The 20,310-nt window shown below is 39.2% G+C and overlaps 1 protein-coding gene across 5 annotated transcripts in view; it reads left to right on the forward strand.

The window, feature by feature from the left end:
* Positions 1–20,310, forward strand: part of INPP1 (inositol polyphosphate-1-phosphatase) — a 36,606-nt gene that overhangs the window by 9,128 nt on the left and 7,168 nt on the right. Inside the window, exons 1-3 of one of the 5 annotated variants that reach the window (XM_031678266.2) lie at positions 5,037–5,543; positions 12,006–12,188; positions 18,796–19,063. In XM_031678266.2, the coding sequence (XP_031534126.1) occupies positions 18,860–19,063 (204 nt within the window). In that variant the 5' untranslated portion in view covers positions 5,037–5,543; positions 12,006–12,188; positions 18,796–18,859. Of the gene's footprint in view, positions 1–5,036; positions 5,544–12,005; positions 12,189–15,790; positions 15,812–18,795; positions 19,064–20,310 lie in introns of those variants that run through there. The other 4 variants (XM_072961316.1, XM_006209980.4, XM_072961318.1 and 1 more) reach the window with 4 other exon arrangements.

Consider the following 20,310-nt stretch of genomic DNA (forward strand, 5'->3'; position numbering starts at 1 on the left):
CCTATAGTTGAGTCATTTTTTCATAAGCCTAACAAGAGATATACGTTGCAAATGCTCTGAAACTCTTTATAATCCAGTGAATTATAGTCAAAACCAGTTTCAAGTTTCTAACAGCTGATCTGAAGCTATGAGGTGTGACGGTGGCAGGCTTGCATTGTTGCTTATGCGACAACAATCAGTGACTTCATTGCTAGTTTGATATGGCTGAACAAAGGACATGACTGAGTTGAGGAGGATGTGAGCGCTCCCTGCTGACACTGCTACTATGACCCTTATGCTAGAGGCCTTGGCTAATGCGTCATTAAAAATCATGTTTCAAAGAAATATTTAATGACATGGTGGAATGCTCCTTTATGATGATTAAACAGCTATTTATAAAACAGTATATTTAGTAATATTTGTAGAAATAATATACACATACACAGAAAAGATGGAAGGTTCTATTCCAAAATGTTAGTCATAGACTTTGGGATGAGTTTGACTTCCTTCTTTACATTTTTTCACATTTTTTCAAAGTTTCCGCAAACTTGTCTTCATAATGCATCACTTTTATAACCAGAAAAATGGTTAATAAATTTCATCGAAAAGCACACATAGTTTGAATATTTTGAAAAAGTGAATTTTGGCAGAGAGTTACCCTCCTGCTATTAAAAAGCTATGCCGTAAACAACAAGGTGCTGCTGTATGGCACAGGGAGCTCTATTCAATGACTTATAATAGCCTATAGTGAAAAAGAATATGAAAAGGAATATATAAATATAAATAACTGAATCAGGATGCTGTACACCAGAAATTAACACAACCTTGTAAACTAACTGTATTTAAAAAAAAATATTTAAAAAAAATAAAAAAAGCTATGCCATTGGCATAGTAACCCAAAGGCGGATGAATGAAAGGACCCAGATGAATGAACAAAAAACCCAGAAATATGTCCTCGTGCATGAAAGAACTTGTGTCCCAGGGAGCCCTGGGGTTTGGCAGGGGTGTCCTAAAGTCTGCCTCAAAGATGAGGAAGAAGGCTTCCCCAACCCCGCATGTGACTTTTATCTCATTTATGTGTTAGACCTGATATGTAAGAGTATTTCTTAAAGATTCCGCTGAAAATATCAAAATTTGAACACCACTATACCGTAGTATATAATTCTTTAATAAAAGTGCAATGGAGTGTTACTTCTCAAAAAAGTCCAGAGAAGTAGAGAACAATAGTCAGAGTGTTATATTCCCAAACACTGGCCTCACAGTTAGCTATTAAAATTCCTGATTCATGAAACTTGTAAATCATTCTATAATTACCTTGCAAATAGTCAAAAGCTCAGATGTAAAATCTGTGACTGTCCAGGCCCTGTTGCACAATAAATGAAAGGTTTGTGTTCCATGATGTTCACCAGTGTTCTTAAATATATGAGTTTGTCTTAACAGGATCCCACCTCCACTTAGATGTTTCAACAGAAGAGATTTTATTGAAGGGACTATTTACAGAAGTTTTGGGTTGGGTATAGAGTTGGGTAAATGGAAACAACTGGAGATGGAGGTACCCAGGCTCTCGCAACAGTAGGAAGCCGTCACCATCGCTAGGACTGAAGGGATAAAGACAGGAGATCGAATGAGCAGGGCAGTAGGGGCTGCCTTGCAGGAACCTTAGAGGCCCAAGCAGGAAAAGAGGTGGGGAGAAATACCCCAACTTTTTTTTGTTTTCCACCCTCCAACCTATTGTTGGTGTCACACATTGGTCAGTCCCACCTGGAAGCTAGCTGGCAAGAGAGCACAGAGAAGTCTATGAAAGTTCTGCCTTCTGAGGCACAAAGTCCAGCAGAGTAGGATGGGAAATGGATCTGGCAGAGCAAGTAGAAAATAATAGTGAAGTACTGGGAACCCAGATGGCCAATAATAGAGGAATGCATAATTAAGGATGGTATTAACCATTCTCCAATTAAGTAAATAGCGGTACTCAAAAGAAGCTTATGTACTCAGGGAGCACGGGGTAGGGGGGAGTGGATTTAGGGAAGATTTTCTCAAATTGAGAACTAAAGTCTGTTGCCACTTGAGCAAATTTATTATATTTTTACTTATCATGAAAAAACAATACATATTCACTATTGGAAACACATATACACGACCAAAAACTAAATATCTATAATCTCACCCCCACCCCAAGACCACTCAATATCTTAGGGTGTCTATGTCTTTCCAGATCTTTTTCTGTGCCTAACTACACATGATTATGTTGTATTTGTAATGATGATATAGATATTCCTTGGTAAACTGTATTTTTCCACTTAATAAATCGTGAATGCTATCTCATGCAATAAATATCATGCTGAAACTTTTTTAAACATTTAAAACTTTTTAAAAACTTGTTTCATGCCTGGTTATAACTAATTTCTATCCTCAGACATTTAGTTTGCTTTCTCTTTTGGCTATTACCAAATGTACTGGGATGAACTTTCTTGTAGTCACCTCTGCACATATTACTGACCTCAAGCCAATTTCAGGCTACAGTGTGTTTTTCTACAGCCTTCAAGCTAATAGCTGTCATATTTTTTAAGGGTTAAACACACACACACACACACACAGAAGAAAAGCAACTGAGACATTTGTGGCCTACAAAACCTAAAGTATTTACAATCTGGACTTTTATAGAAAACATTTGTCAATCCCTATATTGTGAATTCCCAGAATATAATTTTTGAGACAAAGGGTGTGAACATTTTTGAGGCTTTTACTGTATTCTGCCAATTTGCCCTCCAGAAACACTGAAGCAATTTATGCCCTTCTCAGCACTGAGCTTCCTCATTTGTTAACTAGCCTGGCTCAAGTGTCGCTGGCCCAAATCACTAGCTCAGAGTATGTTTTTATTCTCAGTCAACCTGATGGTACATTATCATTTTACATTTTCACTTCCCTTAAAAACATGTTTGGCCATTTGCATTTTTCTTTCATGATTTAACTAATTTACATTTTTGCCCATTTTAAAAAACAGGATATTTATATTTTCTTTGTAAGATCTTCTTATTAAATGAATAGGTTACTCTCTTATCTTTCCTATATATTGCACACTTTTTACTTGTCTTTTAATTTTATCCTATGGGTCTTTTTGATGAAAGAAATTTAAAATTCTATAGTCAAATCCATCACTTTTTCTTTGTAATTTTGCTATTCGTTCCATGCTTACTTCGAGATTAAAATCAATTCACTTATAGTTTCTCTTTGCACTTGAGACTTTTAAAGAATTAAAAATTTTAAATCCTGCTCAAATTTAGCATCTGAGAAATGTTTTTAAAGCATGAACAGGTAAAATAGTGTAAGTCCTGGAGTCATATTGCTGGGTTCCAATTTGGCCTTACCACACACTACGTATTTGAGTAAATTACTTAACCTAAGTCACAGTTTTATTCTTTATTAAATTGAGATAACAGTAATCCTACCATAGGGTTGATGTAAGAATGAACAGCTATAAAACACAAAAAGCACTTAGTCTCATGCCATTAGCTATTATTACAGTAGTGAGAGAATATGCCAGGCAAACATGTGTAGAGGTACAAAGGAATGAAATGTTTGTGCATTTAGGAACCTAGATGTGGTGAGGTAAAATGGGTGTCAAGTGTAACGGGGCAGGGTTGACAGATGGGAGGGGCAGTGTGGCCTTGAAAGTCACATCCAGGAGCTTGCTTTTGATGGTACCAGAGGCTGGGAGCCTGTGAAGGCCTCCAAGCAAGCAACCCATTGAGATGTGTGATGTAGCATGATCTCTGCGGTAGCAAAGTGGAAAATGGACTAGATTTGGATCATATTCATGTTGTTGTAACAAAAACAGCAGTCTCCTGCTCCCTAGGGGCAAATTCTTTGCTTTCTAACTATTCTGATATTTGCTTCTTTACTTCCAAATACCGTGTTCAAACTATTTCTTGATTTTTCCATCATAGTTGGAAATGAGACTAGATAGGATGATGAGACTGATTAATGAACAATAGCAAAGAGGGTGGACCCAATGACCCCTAAGGGGATGGACCTAAAATACAACCTGAGAGAGAAGACAGAATGGATCAGCTGGACTTGCTAGAGGCTGAAAGCCCGAGAATGGGGTGGGGGTGGGGTGAAAAGGAGGAGTTGTCTCAGAGGCCACAGAAGCAGCCTGGGAGAAAAAAGATGAGTTCCATTTGAGAGATGTAAAGTTTTAAGCACTATTTCCTGGACTACGATGACCTCAGTATTACTCCAGGCCCCTGTCTTGATGGTTCCCCACTGCTCTGAGAACCAGTCTTGACAACGCAGGAGGCAGTCCCGCGTGATTTGGGGAAATGTAGATAAGAAAACCTGCTAGCTAGGACTCTACAGCAGAGCTTCCTAATTTCATGGCACGGAATGAGTTAAAGGTGTGTAGGTATTGGTCTCCTCTGCCCTCCAGGTGGAAGAGCCCAGTTCCTCCTTCCTGAGCAGCCTGTTCTGTCTGCCCCAGTTGGGGCCCTGCAGACATGATCACTTCCTAGGTGCGCCGTGAAGGGGGAGGATGTTGAAGGGCTTTAGAAGGCCTGATGCGCTCACAGACAACGTTCCACCTGCTGGGCGGACAGCCAGACCCTTTCTATTCGAAACCACGATGCTCTTTAAAAATTTCTACCCTTCCCATCACCACCCATTCCCATCCCCACCCACCATTCAGAACCACCTTTAAGGAATACTAAATTCCACAGTGTAAAGGTCTGAGAGAGAGGAGTTCCCTACCCACGATGCTCTTCCTGTCAAGGTGGCCCTAGGCCCACACCTTGTAAGTCAGGAGCCCAGGGGACCTTGCTAGGGTTTGCAGAACAAGCAGCACACTCGACATTTCTATTAGACCAATGGGACCTGGTTGCCACCGGCAGGAAGTCCATCTTCACAGCGACCAACCCGTCTGTCAAAGCCATAATCCTCAAAAAGAGAACGGAGGCGGGTATTAATAGGGAATTTGTGGGCGGCTACAAGAACAGAACAAAAACAGTGGATTTGGTGACCCTAGAGCCCTTTTCTTCCTGGCACTCCCCTCTGAATCATCACGCTCCACTTGTGACGTTGCAGGCTCCGGGCTCCGGCAGGCAGCCGTGGGATGCCGTCGCCCGGCCCTGGGAGCCTCGAGGCGTCACCGCGCCTCTGCAGCCGCGGTCCCGGGGGAAACGACGGGGCGGCGGCCTGGCGGATGCTGCGGTCTGCGATCCAGCGTCGAGCGAGGCGGCGCGCCGCCCGGCTGCGCCTCGCCCTCGGGTGACCACCGCCGTGCTCCCCGCCCCTCGCTCTCGGGCTGAGCCTGCGGCCAGACGCCTGGCGCCCCTCGGCTAGCCTCCTGCGCCCGGCCACCTCCTCCTCCGCATTTTCCTCCTCCTTCTCCCCCGCCTCTTCCGTTTCTGGAGGGAAAGGCTGCAGCCTCCTGGGCTCCGCATCCCGGCTTAGGTAATACGTTTTCCTCCTTACGCCTTGCTCGCCCCGGCGCCACAACCTCCCTTCCTGCTCGGATCTGGGTTCCCGGGCTGGGTGAACAGCACGCACCGCATCGCCTGTCCGGACTGTAGGTGAGTAAATCTGGGTCGGGAGGGCTCCTTGCGTCTCCGCCCGGCCTGTGATGACCTGTGTCTGCTGCAGCCAGGCTGCCACCCCGCCCGGCCCGCATTACTGCTGCAACCAGCCGGGCGGAGGAGCTCGCGAGTCCTGCGGCTCCCTCCCTGCAGAAACGACCCGAAAGAAATAGATGATGAGAAGCAAGATTGGCAAACTTTTTTCCCCTCCAAATTCTGTCATTAGCATTTCTAGGCCCTAGAAGCTAAACTGACAGTTGTCGAGAGCAGTGGCCCAGGTTCAACAGGTAGATGGCATAGCTGTCAAGCGCCCCTTGGTTTTACTTTGAGAGATGCTGTGTCCAGAGCTGCTGGCTCCCGCTAGCGACTTACTAGACGAGTGTAAAATAAACCTGAAGGGACTATATTTAGAAAAGTCTTTACCTCCTCGCTTTTAATTTTCTGCATTTTGAAAGGCTGTTTTGTGAGATATGCATAGTTAGTTGATGTGGCCAGAGTAGAGTAGTAGAGGGGAAAATATTTAACATGGGTTTGGCCGAATCATTTATCGTGTTACACACAAAGAGCGTGAAAAAAAATCCCTAGATTATTTCGTTACATTCATGAAGAATACGTGTAAACAATCCATGTGTGTATTTTGGAAAATTTCCGTTTTAAAACTAGTTTTAAGGCATTGAATAAGCAGAAGTTTTCCACTGTGTGAATGGCATTCACTTCAAAAGAACAGTGGGTTAAGGCTGTACGGATCCCACATGTTGAACAGAACATTTTTGGCCCTTTTCCTGTGATTCCTAGCTTTGAAACCAAAGGATTTGTTAAGGATCAGCCCTGTTCAACCTGATTATAGTCTAATGATGAAAATAATCCACTGAACTACTATTGACTGATGAATTAGCTAAGTGACCTCATTTTTTACCTCTTAAAATATAGAAAATAAGGGGGTAAAAGGTAATGGAAGAGCTAATTTTTTCAACTCAGATATTTGTTTGCATTCTTATTTAGAACGTAGTTTATTTTTAAGCTTTTGTGGATTTTTATACTACTCTTGAATTTAGTTCTTGGTCACGAAGATTATGTAAAATGCACAGTTACGCTTGATATTTTTCATAGAATAAGCTACCATTTCTTTTCAAGCTTTTAGACTAAATCATCACTTGCTTGGAAATTGCATCTTGGATTAACATCATTTAGTGTGAAATATCTTATTACAGATTTAAATTATAGCTATGTTTGTAGTAGTTCTGAAAAAAAAGTCATATTTGACATACAAGGCCTGTGAAGCAAAAGTTATTCATTACTTATTTCCCCTTTTATTTCTGTCTTTGATACCAATTAGAAGAGTCTTATTCTATTCCATTTTGTAAATAAATTGCCTCAAAGATAATCATGTTATATGAAGTGATTAATAAGTACAAGTATCTTCATTTATTAAACATGAGGGTGGTGTATGTGAGAACTTTTTCTGGATATGTGTCCTCAATAAATGTCCTTGTTAAAATATTTTGAATCTTGTAATGAAGCGAATAAAACTCTGCGTTGATGTTTTTGTGTGATTTGAAGTTCTGAGATAAAAGCAGAGCTGACAGCCCTTTGCTTCCCATCTCTCATGATTAGTGTTAAGTACTGATTTCTGAATCTGTCTAATTTTAAAAATTACGGAGGGGAGCAGGCAAGTGGGAGGAAGAGGGGATAATAATGGTCTACAAAGATTCCCAGGTTGCAGCTTGGGATTTCCTGAATCAGAATTTCTAAGAGAAAGAGGATACTTAAAATAGGCCAAAATGATGCAATTTCCAAAGGGCAAACCGGAACAAACGAAAAAGGCAAGATTGGGAAACACAGGTGGGAGACAACTGTTGCTCAAATGAACAGCAGACACAACCTATTAGCATTTCTGTACATAAAATGTTCTTAAATGGAAGCTGTGGTTTTGCTCCTATGACGATGTCACACATTTAGGAAATCTGAAACTTTTATATCTTTTTGTAGTCAAGCCTTCTGGTGATTGAACTTAGCAAACATTTTTACACATTCAGTTTCTTTTTTGTGGTAGGCAATCTTAGTTCAAGTCCTTCAATGTTTTAAGAACGTTTTTTTAATGGATTTTTAGTGCAGATTTCTGTGAGTAGTAATCCACAGCAAAATATTGTGCCTCATCATTTCTCTCTCATATAACAGACTTGTTACTTTCTGTGTTCCTAGCTAGAGAAGACAAGCATGCAAATTTTAGTAACTTATTTATAACTTTTATTGAAATTACCCAACACCATCTAAAAAAGAAAAAAAACTTTACTTGGGCATAAAATGTGGCAAACTATATATAAAAACAAATTGACAAAATAGAGTTTTAACCATCTAGAAAAGAGTTCCTTAAGATGAACTACCACAATGGAAAATGTCAGTTTCCTTCTCTCTCCACTCCTTTTCTTTCCATTTTTTTCCTCTTTTTTGAGGGATGGGGGAGGGTTGTCTGCTTTTCTTGTTTTTGTTTTTAATCAACTGAATATTTAAAATCTTATAATTTAATTATCCAAGTTTAATGTAATTTGCTAACTTTATCAATAGATATTAAATTTGTCCTTTTCTTTATAGAGTGATGATGGTAGGCTTCTCTTGATGCTAGTGAGAGTTATAATCAATAGCAGAGGAGTTTAATTTGAATGACCAAAGGAAAGTGTTATTTAACATTGCTTAAGGAAATCCTACATTTTTTTTTTATTAGTAGTTTTAAAAAGTAGGACCTTATCTTCCAAGTTCTAGAAAACGCCTCTAGCCTGGGAATTTACAAGAATTACATATAATCACATATAATCCCAGTTTGCTCTGGGAAGAATGAAAGGTCTGTTTTAAAAATACGGTTGATTGCAAGCTTCATGAATAGCAAAGAATGGGGGAACTATAAATGAAAAATCAGATCAAGAAGGTGAATATTAGCCCATTTAAACATTTATCTATGGTTGCAGGATTAGCAAAAATGCAGGAGCATTTATTATATTTATGTATTGGAGTGGCTCTAAGAGCCATTTATATCTGTTTAGTATTTCGACCTTTTCAAGTGAAAAGGACTATAAATATTCTTCTATCAGTTTGTGTTCCTCTGAAGGCAAATGTTACATCCAGTATTCTATATTGTTCTAGTCAACATTTGTAAATATCTGTTGAAAATAAACATTTGCCTCTACAAAGTGAAAGCAGAATAATGAGATGTGCTGCCATAAACCAAGTCTGCCAAAATGATACATAACATGATCTACAACCTTTGCTTTCTTGCTCTAATAGTCAAAGAATATGTTTTAGGTCATGTAGTTTATCATTGCAGAAATTAATAATAATAACCATCTTCTAAAAAGTTCTGTAAAGAACTCCTTTTAATCTCATTTTCTAATAGTTATAATCCTAAAATTTGCATGATGAATAATCCTTTACAGATTAATTTTGGTGCAAGAAAATCCTTTTAAACATGTTTATCTCTAATGGAATGAAAATCAGTCAATTAAATTACAGAACTCCCACTGTGTGTCATGAGGAGGTGGAAAAAAAACATGTATCCTGTTGTCAGGGAACTTAAAGCCTATTAGAGAGAGAACAGTGCTGCCTTAAGGGCTGGTTTGGGTGGGGAGCTTAGGCCTTCCTCATAATGTTCATTAACCCAAACTACTGTAGTGTATGAACATACAATCTAAGTATAAATATCAGTGTCGTTGTACAAAATTAACTGCAAGTCAAAGAGCCTAGTGCTCTTTTTCAACTTAATTTTCATGGCCTTATCCCAATCTTTTTTTATTATGTCTTTATTAGGTAGGTGATAAACATCAAAAGCTTTTAAAATGTACATTTAAAAAAATGTACTTTCTTTTAAAACTAACTTCGTTTGTGTTTTACTCTTTAAAAATTGTAGTAAAATAGATATAATATAAAATTTACCATTTTAACCAGTTTCAAGTGTACAATTCACTTGCAGTAAATACATTCCCATTGTTAGGCAACCATCACCACTATTCATCTCTAGAACTTTCTATCACCCCAAACTGAAACTCTGGACTCATTATACAGTAACTCCCCATTACCTGCTCTTCCCAGCCCTGGTATCCACCATTGTACTTTCTGTCTCTGTGATTTTGACTATTCTGGGTACCTCATGTAAGTAGAATTACACAATATTGTTCTTTTAAGTCTGGCTTCTGTCACTTATCACGTTGCTTCCAAGGTTCATCCATAGTGTAGCGTGTACCAGAATTTCATTCCTTTTTAAGGCTGAATAATATTCCCCAGCCTGTTTTATATGGAAAGTGGATATAAAAAACAGGGAAGTTTTGAACTGGAATAGACCATAGAAATCATCCCCTCCAACCTGCCTGTCCCTTCTTTCTTGTCCTTTTTTATATTTACACAAATGGGGAAAACAAGTCCCTCAGAGCTTCGTCATGTGGTCAGGGTTTCACAACTGTTGGTTAAAGGCAAAGCAGAGCCTAAGAACCAGCTCTCTTGTGGCCTAAACGAGGCTGTTTCTACCACACATCCATGCAGCCCATGTAGACCATAAAAGGCAGGTGTTAAATGAGTTGGTACCCAAAGTACATATTACAAAAGTTCATAAGGAAAGATAAAATGACTGTTATATTTTGTTATATTTTGAATGTTATATTCAGAAGGAAATGTTCAAAATGGATTTGAGGATTAATAAGATTAATAATTACCAAAACTATAAATAATAATCTGCTGGAAAAGATTCTTTCTACAAACTATGCATCTTGTGTCATTTCTTTCTGCCTTGAATTAAGCATTCAACTTGTATTTTTTAAAACATTTATTCTTTCCTACAGTTAAGATAGTTACACTGAATCTACTTCTATTTTTTATATTCTATTCATTTGTTGCAGGTTTCATTTGTGACAACACAGTTGTAGGCTAAAAACATCTCTTAGCACACAGAAGTTGAAATGTCTAGTTAGAAAATAGCAGATAGAAAAGAGCTTCTATTTAGTGAAAATGTTCCCAGCTCTGGAGAAGAGGGTAAAAAAGCATCACTGTCAAATTTAAAAGTATTTTCAAACGGATTTTTTTTGACACTTTTTAAATATGTTCTGGGAAGTCATTGGAATGCATACTTCAGGCAACTATTTTGCTAGTGTGGAATACTTACTATGTAGATCAACTTACATTTTTTCCCACCATTTAACTTTTGTAACAAAAAAGGGAATATAAATTGGCCCTTAGCTGACCAAGGCCATTATTCTTAGTTGCAGTAGCTTTAGCATTCCCTGTTCTAGGAGGGGAGGGTATAGCTCAGTGGTAGCGTTCGTGGTCAGTCTGCATGAGGTCCTGGGTTCAATCCTAAAAATAATAATACACCCCCACACACACAAAAACTTAAAAAAAGAATACAAGAGTCCCTGTTCTGCTCCTGAATAACCAGTGAGAGCCAGAGCTGACAGTTGCACTTAGTATTTCCTTAAATTGTTAAATAAAAATAAGCTGAGAGACATTCCCCGTCCTCTACCTAGACTTACTGAATCAATATCTCCAGGGGAAAAGTCCAAAAAATCTACATTTTAAATGAGTGTTCCAGTTAATTCTTGATCTTACTAATTTGGGAAACACTACTTCAGCACAAGCTTCCCTTTCTAAGCTACCAGACAACATTTGAGGTTAGAGGAGATCTTTGTGGTCTGTTGTGTTGAGCAGCATCAGTGAGCAAAAATGGGGGCTAATGTGGTCCTTAACAGTAGCCTTAATAGAGCTAGGGTGAGGTAGACTGATCAGCTTAGAAATGGCATGTATATCAGCACAATTTCGAGGTTAGGAAGACGGGAGGGAGAAATGTTAAGATTAAATAGATGGATTTACATATCCCATATTTAATGTCTTTTCTAACAAAACCAAATTAAACTTACTATTTTTGGCCATTTAATTAACTAAATTAATTTCACCAAGATAGGTCACCTCCAAATGACAGAGCATATTAGATTCTGGTTTGATGCTCAGGAAAATGTGTACAATTGCTAATTATCCGGATACAGCTTTGGTTTGTTTTTGTAAATGAGTATAGAATGTACGCAGACTTTGATATAAATGAATATGGGCCCACATGCCTAATAGCACCTGGTAGTGCTGATAAAATCCAAGTGTGATAAACAATATGACAAGGATGAATTCTGTATTTACAAAGCTAAGAGGAAATTCATCAGCCAACATTTATGGAACATCTCTGAGGTATGTGCTAAGAGTTATAAGAAGCCACACACGTTTAAATCTCCTACTAGACAGAGCCTAGATAAAGCAAACCAATACACAGTGTGTTGGGCAGCTGGGAGAGGGACTTGGCCCACCTCTGTTTTCACCTGGCCCAGGTACCTGATATGAAGGCAGTAGGCATGGCTCCTGGAGAAGCCAACTGTTGAATTGACTCTCCTCTCTATACATGCAACCCTTTTAAAAACCTTTTTTTTATCCAATTAGAAATACATATAGAAAAGTATGCAAGTCCTAAGTGTGTAGCTTGATGAATTTACACAACGTCGGCCTGAAAAGGTGATCATCACTCAGATCCAGAATATTACCAGTGCCTGAAAGCCCCATCCTATACCCTCATCAATAACCCCTCCTTCTCCAAGAATAACTGCCATTGTGACTTCTAACACCGTAAGTCCGTGTTGCCTATTTTTGAACTTCAAATAAATTAAATTCCTCAGTGTGTTTTTTTGTGTGTTCACTCAACAGTATGTTTCTGTGAGATGCATTCACATTGTTGCCTATGGCAGTAATTCATTAATTCTCACTGCTGTATAGTATTTTCTTTTGTAAATATGTCACAGTTTATTTCATTTTATTGTTGATGGTCATTTGGGTTATATTTCATGTGAGGTTATTGCAAATTATGCTGCTAATAAATATTCTTGTACATGTCTTTTAATGTATGTGTACAGGAATTTCTGTTGAGTATAAGTCTTCAAAGAAAATTGCTAGGTCATAGGTTATGCTTATATTCAACAAATTACGAATAGTTTCCCAACATGGTTGTACCAACTTCATTCACACCAGCAGTGTTGAGTTTATTGCTCCACATCCTCACCAAACAGTGACATTTTCAGCTTTACTTTTAGCTATTCCATTGGATATGCACTGATATCCTGTTGTGATTTTAAGTTGCATTTTCCTGACTACTAATGATCTAGATCATCTTTCTGTATATTTATTGGCCATTAAATATCCTCTGTTATGAAGTATCTCTTCAAATTTCTAGCCCTTGCAGCAACATGGATGGACCTGGAGATTGTCATACTAAGTGAAGTAAGCCAAAAACAGAAAGGAAAATACCATATGATATTATTTTTATGTGAAATCTAAAAAAAAAAAAAAAAGATACAAATGAACTTATTTACAAAATGGAAACAGACTCCAGACATAGAAAACAAACTAATAAACTTATGGTTGCCAGGAGTAAAAGAGGTAGGAAGGGATAAACTGGGAGTTCAAGATTTGCAGATACTAACTACTATATATGAAATACACAAACAATAGGTCCTATTGTATAACACAGAGATCTATATTCAATATCTTGTAATAGCCTATAATGAAAAAGAATGTGAAAAGGAATATATATATATATATGTATAACTGAATCACTATGCTGTACACCAGAAATTAACACAACATTGTAAATCAACTATACTTAAATTAATTTAATTCAATTAATTAAATTTCTTGCCCTTGAACCGATTCTGAGAAGTTAAGTAAACATTAGGCATAGAAATCAGGAGGAAGGGCTTGTCAACCAGAGGGAACATTATGTACAAATTAATGGTCTGCCCAGAGCACAGGAGCAAATGAACAGACAGTCGGAAATCAGCCACTAAAATGCTAAACTTCTTCAGAGCCTGTGAAGTGATGACAGCAATATCACAGAGATCAAAGCAAAATAACGCAAAGAAAGTACAGGCAGTCCCATGCTATGCTACTTAGTGGATGCTGAGAAATGTTTGACAGTCAAATATCTGAAAGTTGAACACAGCTAGACACTGGAAGGAAATTCAGTTTCCCATGAGCTGAAAGGCAGTATTTGTAAATCCCTATCAATGCCTGTGGTATAGGTTTCCCTCTGGCCTAGGTAACCAGGTGAGCAGATGAGCATCACTTAGGGATATTGGGGGAGGCTATTGTTAGCAAGTTTCATGTTAGCCATCAATGGTTGCTCCAATTGAGCCTCTGGTGTACTTTGTGTGAGCCCACTTCTGTTCCCCAGCCTCTCTGCCAGGGCAGCTTACATTCTTTAAACTACTCCCTAAAGCAGCCCTAAGTATGGAGCAGGAAGGGGAAGGGGAACAAGGTCTCTGTTTCCCCTAGACAGCAGTGTGAGCTAAAGATAGCCCTGGCCAGCCCCTCAGCATGTGCCCACCCAGGGAGACTCCTGGACAGCTGCATCCCTTGAGAGAGGTCACCATGGACACTTAGTGTAAAACACCCAAGTATTTCGTGGAAGTTGGGCCTTTTCCCCTCAACAGCAACAGCAGTCAGGCAGGGCCACCACTCAGTAGTTCCAAATTGCCAACCTTCAGAGGATGAGCGGAAGACTGAGTTCAGGATGTGAATGGTGGTGCCGGGGTGGAGTCATTGTCTAATGGGCAAAAATGTGGGCTCTGTAGAAGTGGTGGAGTATCGGCAGGAAGAAATGCATGCCAACAGAAATGCTTTGAGCTACTTGCCTGTTCCTTAGCAGCTCTGTCTTGTTGAGGGCCCTTATCTATGTCGTCACACTTCTGTGAACAACAAGAGGACACGGCCAGCTTCTCATACAACCAGGCTCATCACACAAGAACAGACACCCTTGGCTCTAGAATCCCCACAAAATACCCCTACAAAATATCCTGCTTGACATCTATACAAGGTCTACCGTGAAGCCAGAGTAGTCTTCAGCCTCTGGGAGCCAAAGTTTCCACCCAGACGCCCAGAAACTGAAGCAATCCGATCTGGCCTGCATAAAGGAACTTTTTTCTGGGTCATTCAAAGAATTACAAGTAGTTTCCAGCCTTTTGGATTTAATGGAGTAGTAAATTTTCAGAAAAGATTTCAGTGACCCATATAAAGTTGCCAACCTCCTATTTTTTCAAGTAAGGACATGTGACTGTGGTTCCTGTGAAGTTGTATTTAATAGTCGTAGCTGTCATTTGTTATACACTATATGTGAGGCTCTGTGCTGGGCACTTCTCCAGAAATACCTCATTCGGTCTTCACAATGTCCCTGCAAGGCAACTATTATTTTTATATTACAGTTGAAGAGAGAGGCTTAGGGAGGGTAGGTAAATTACCTGATGCCACACACAGCTAGTTAATGACAGAGCCCTGGTTTTGAACCCAGGTCTGTCTGATTCCAAAGCGTGTGTCTTTCCCATTATACTGTTTATAATATCTGAAATATGTGTATGTTATTCAGATATGATTGTTAAACAGTGGTGTTCTGATGAGATGATAGAATGGTCAGAAATTAAAATTGAGTTTTCTCTTTGTGGAGAGATTTGGGCTTCCAGGAAAAGTCTTAAGAGATTTTTGTCCCCCTAATTGACCTATTTCAGTTTATTCAATATTTCTCTAGTAGATATGAAAATGCCATAAAAGATAAAGAGACTGTTTCTATCTGACATTGTAATACAATCTTATATAAACATGCAGATATTCATTTGCCTGAGATGGTAAGGAATGTAACTTCTTTCAACCTGTTCTGCTCAAATGTGACTTGAAATAGGTTGTAACAAAATAAGGCTTATGAGAAGTTATTTCAGTGTTAGTTGATCATTAAAAATTTGACTGTTAAAGTGAGTAGCTTCTAGTGGGAAAGGTTGTCACACCAAATTAAACATATTGACCACATAAATGGGGAAGAGAACCCTAGCCCACTTTTACTGTTTAACCAGAAAACAAAAGACAAAGGAATAGTTTGGGTTGGCATTTGCTTAGATTATCAAGGTCTCTTTGTCTGGAGAGATTTTATAGGCTGAACAATAATCCCTCTAAATTTGAATGTTGAAGCCCTAACCCTCAGTACCTTATAATGGGATGGTTTGTGGACGTAGGGCCTTTAATTTAATTAAGGTTAAGTGAGGCCATATGTGTGGGCCCTAATCCAGTCCGACTGGTGTGTTTATAAAGAGGGAGAGACACTCAGGCCTGCTCGTCCTCAGAGGAAAGGCCATCTGCAAACCAAAGGGAGAGGCTTCAGGAGAAACCAAACCTGCCTACGTCTCGATCTTGGACTTCCAGTCTCCAGAACTGTGAGAAAATAAAGTCCTGTTGTTTAAGGCACCCGGTCTGTGGTATTTAGTTATGGCAGCCCTAGTAAACAGAGACAAGAGGAATGAGATGTTTGGCAGGAGCTAACCCCTCCTCCACCTCCATGCCAAGACAGCCAGTGAAGACAGATATCAGAACACGGATGAGCTTTCACTACCCAGCAAAGCTGGTTTACACTGAGACGGAGGATCAGCTAGGGAAAAGGTTTTCCTGAGAGTAGAAGGGAAGAAGGGAAGTGAGTGTCAAATAAACAGTGATATATTTTTTTAAATAGTCAGACTGCTAACAGCTAACAAGTAGATGTGTGTGTTGCTCTCCTTTTTGCTGTATAATGGACCTTATGATAATAATACACTGGTGATTATTTATCCAGTAACTAGTCATTTCTTCCCTTAGTTAACAGCTAAAAATTGGCAAAAGGATTTTATTGGCTAGGGCACTGGCTAATGGCATGGGTTTCTGTCGCTTTGTCTGTGCTTGAATCCTGTCCCAGCACTTAGCCGTGTGACTTGGGGCAAATCACGTGACCTCCTGTGCCTCCATTTCTTTACCAGTAAAATAGAAATAATAGTACTTTCTTCATAGGGTTGTGTGAGAATCAAATGAGGTAATACGTGTGAAGTGCTTAGAAGGATACCTGCCGTGTAGTAATCACCTAATAAATGTTAGCTATTATTATTTTAACTTGGGCCTTTCCTTGCACATGGATATTGTAGTACGTACATGGTTCCACCAAGATATCTGCCACCAGGTGCCAGCCCCCCTGAAATTACCAGCATAGTATTAAGAATAAACAGCCCGGAAGAAAGCAGCCATTAAATCTCAGTGTTTAGCATCATCTAGGAGGCTAACAAAAATACATATTCCTGGGCCCTGTCCCCAGAGATTCTGATTCCCTAAGTTGGGATGGAGCCCAGGAATCTGCCTTTTTAATAGGCACCTTAGGTAATTCTAACACGGGGGTGGGGTGGTGGTTCTCAGAACACCCATTAAATACTAATACAAAAGAATTTCTTCAATATTCAAGGCTGTTAAATTATGATAAATGTCATAACTTACTAATCATGGGTCTATAATAATTTTCATTGAAAATATTTGAAATGTTTAAAGCTAACATAGGTCAATAATGAGTATATAGACTTGCTTTAAAAAATCATCTGAATAATAATTTCCACGAGGGTTAATGCAAGCTATTAATAAACTTGAAGAAAAAATTCTGTGTTGGATGTAGCCCTCAGTTTCCTCATAGGCAGTTTGTCTCAGGGTGAGTCACTTAAGGTGAGAACAAATTGTCCAGGACTCCCCTGAGTGTTGTGGCCTGGCTGAGCGAATGAGCTGAGGACAGATGGAGAGAGAGATACAGAAGAAGCTTACAGAGAAATCCAGAGAATGGTGGCTTGATTTATTTGGAAGAAATGGTGCATTCAGCCAGAAAGCAGCAGGCTAGCCATGCAAATTAATTAGAAGGTCTTGCATGAAGATGATGATAGCTGATGACAACTTTTTGCTGCTGCAAATACTACTAGTCCTTCTTGTGCCGAAGGATTTTAACAACTCTGACTTTCTTAACACAAAATAAGGCCACACTGGAGTTACTGGCGAAGAGGTAGTGACATCTCTAGGGATCAGGATACACGTTTCTCAAGTCGCCCACTGAAAACCCACTTGTTTGTGTGCCCATTAGCAGAGTAACAGCACCTGCTTCTCACCTGCAAGAATGAAAGTTAACTTTAAAAAGTTTTGCCTGTCTAATAGTGAAGTAGGGTGTCTCATTGTTTTTACTCACTTTCCTTTTATTACCATTTAGTTTGGACATATCGTCTCATGGCGGTTGACCCTTAATCTTAAGAAAATAACCTAGTTTTTGTGTGTGTGTGTTTTATTTTGGTTTTTTTTTTTAAGCAAAACTGTTTAAGACAAAGCAGCTGTAACAGTTAACAATTAATTCCATTGCATTGACATCTTCGTTGTTGTACTAATTCTCGGCCTCCTAGAGTCCATTAAGGGAACTTTTTTTAAGAAGTAAAGTATTTGTTATGAGAATAATGAACAGGAGCTTGTGTGTAAGACTGACTGAGCCCTGCCGGTTAGTCTTGTGTAACCCTGAACAGGTTGCTTAACCTCTCAAAGCTGCAGTTTCCTTGACTATAAAGCAGGGCTGATAATTCTCACAATAATTCTCACAATCGTGAGATAGAAATTATTAAAGTTTTCAATAAAATGCAGCTAGTGTTGAAACTGAGAAATGTTTTTCTCTCCTAATTACCTGATAGGTATGTCAAGGTGTGGTAGCATGCCTCTTAGAAGCCAGAACTTTTCAAGTCCCAATAAGTTGTGTATTTTACTTCATTTTATTATTTAAATTGCCAGAAGAGCAGCACAGGTAGTGGGACTTTTTCAATAGGGGGAAAAAAAAAGGTGGTTAGTCTTGCGAGACGGCCTGGGCTGCTAGCCCAAGAGTGACCTCAGAGTCTTGCTGGACCCAACAGTGCTTGCTGGTGTGGTGCTTAGTGCTTTAGAAAGCTGCCCCCAGACTGATAGGGTAAATCCACTTTCACTGTTTCCTTCTCCAAAAGGGTGAAAGAAAGAGTTCTACTTTCCTAATACTGTCGCTAAGCTTGCGTGCCCATTTGAAGGTCATTACAGGAACTTGGTTTTTCCTTTTAATGTTGTACCGGTGTATCCAGCTGTCTATCTGTCTAAGGTTTTGTAAACAGTATGTGGATTCTCATTCAGAGACTAGTGGATTTGAGTCTATACATTTATTTTGATTTTCAAAAATAAGTTTCAAATTTTAGATGCTATCCAGTCTTCCACACCGAGGATGTGACTGTGATATATACTAGCTGTTCAGCCATGCTGACAGGTTAGCTGCCAGGTGGGTGGTTGGGTTGTTAGCGGTGCTGAGGCACCCTGACATCACTCTCTGAGCTGCTTTCTCTTTCACATTCTTGCTCTTTTTCAGCTGACGGCCCAGAGGGTGGGTGCCTATTCCACCAGCAACTGCAACCAAAAAGCCAGGTTTAGAAATGTCAGAAATCCTCCGGGAGCTGCTCCGTGTCTCTGAGAAAGCTGCCGACATTGCCCGAGCGTGCAGGCAGCAGGAAGCCCTCTTCCAGCTACTGATAGAAGAAAAGAAAGAGGGAGAAAAGAACAAGAAGTTTGCAGTTGATTTCAAGACCCTGGCTGATGTACTGGTGCAGGAAGTTATAAAACAGAATATGGAGAACAAGGTAAGAAAGGTCATAGCCAAGGTAATTGCAAAATATTTGCCCCTGTGGTTTTCTCCCCTTGATAGAGCAGCATGCCTTTTCCTCCCCCACACCCCCTCAAAATACTAGCACCTTGGATTCTAATAAACAACTTGGGTTTTCCCCCTCGTTTTGACTTCAATATTATGTGTGTTGCAGAAAGTGTGTGTTGCAGAAAAGAATTTTAAATACAGAAAAATAAGAATCCTCTTAATCCTACCACTAGAGAAAACCACAGCTGTGTTTTGCTGAATATTGTTAGAATGTTTCCCTTCTGTGTGTGTCTGTGCATGGCACGTCTAACTTACTTTGCAAGAAATGGGAACATGTTGTTTTATAACCTGGTTTTTTTTAACTTGATTTATTTAAGTCTCACCTTTTGACATAATCGTTTATCTAATGATTGCCTTAGTAATGAATTCAGAGAGTCCTGGAGACATAAAGTTTCCCTTTATTCTAGTAGAAAAACATTGTTTATAACTAATAATGATTGTAATTCTAGGTCTTTTAAGTTGACTAGGGTAAAGAAACTGTAATCTTAAGTAGTCATAACAAACAATAACATTAGCGGACACTTATAAATGCTTACTATGTGCCAGGTACTATTCTAAGGGCTTTAAGTATATTAACTTCACATTTAACAATTTTATGGGGTAAGAAATATTATTTCAATGTAATGAATAAGCAAAGGGAGGCACAGAGAGGTTAAGTAACTTGCCCAGGGTTACACAGCAAAGTGAATGGCAGGGTCTGTTTTCGAACACAGGCCAACTGGCTTCAGAGTTTGGACTCTTTGTGATACTGTATTGCCTTTTATGTGATAATGAATACTTTTCTTTTAGATTTGGGAGGATAGAATTTCATATCAGAATCTAGTGTTATCATCTGATCCCTTCTATCCGGTCTCAAGTAATTTTAGGTACTTGGTCAGTAACATCAACTTGTATAAGCTACTAGGGTGCTGTTTAAGAGCAATAGTTAAAATACCTCCTTTGTAAACATTCTAGTTCTATGGCCCTTAACTGGAAGGATGAAGTTTTTAGAAGTATTTCTGCAGACTCAGCAGAACATAAGGAAACCAGCCTTCTACCATGATTTGGACTTTCTAGAGGGGCAAAGGAGCAGGAAAATATTAAAAAACTAAGTCCTGAACCAAGCTGGCTTCACTTTTTATCCTTGGGTTGATTTCTGGAATTGTAAATTTCTAAATTTCAGATCTAATTGTGCTA

Source organism: Vicugna pacos, chromosome 5 (genome assembly GCF_048564905.1).
Source record: "Vicugna pacos chromosome 5, VicPac4, whole genome shotgun sequence".
Lineage (NCBI taxonomy): Eukaryota > Metazoa > Chordata > Mammalia > Artiodactyla > Camelidae > Vicugna > Vicugna pacos.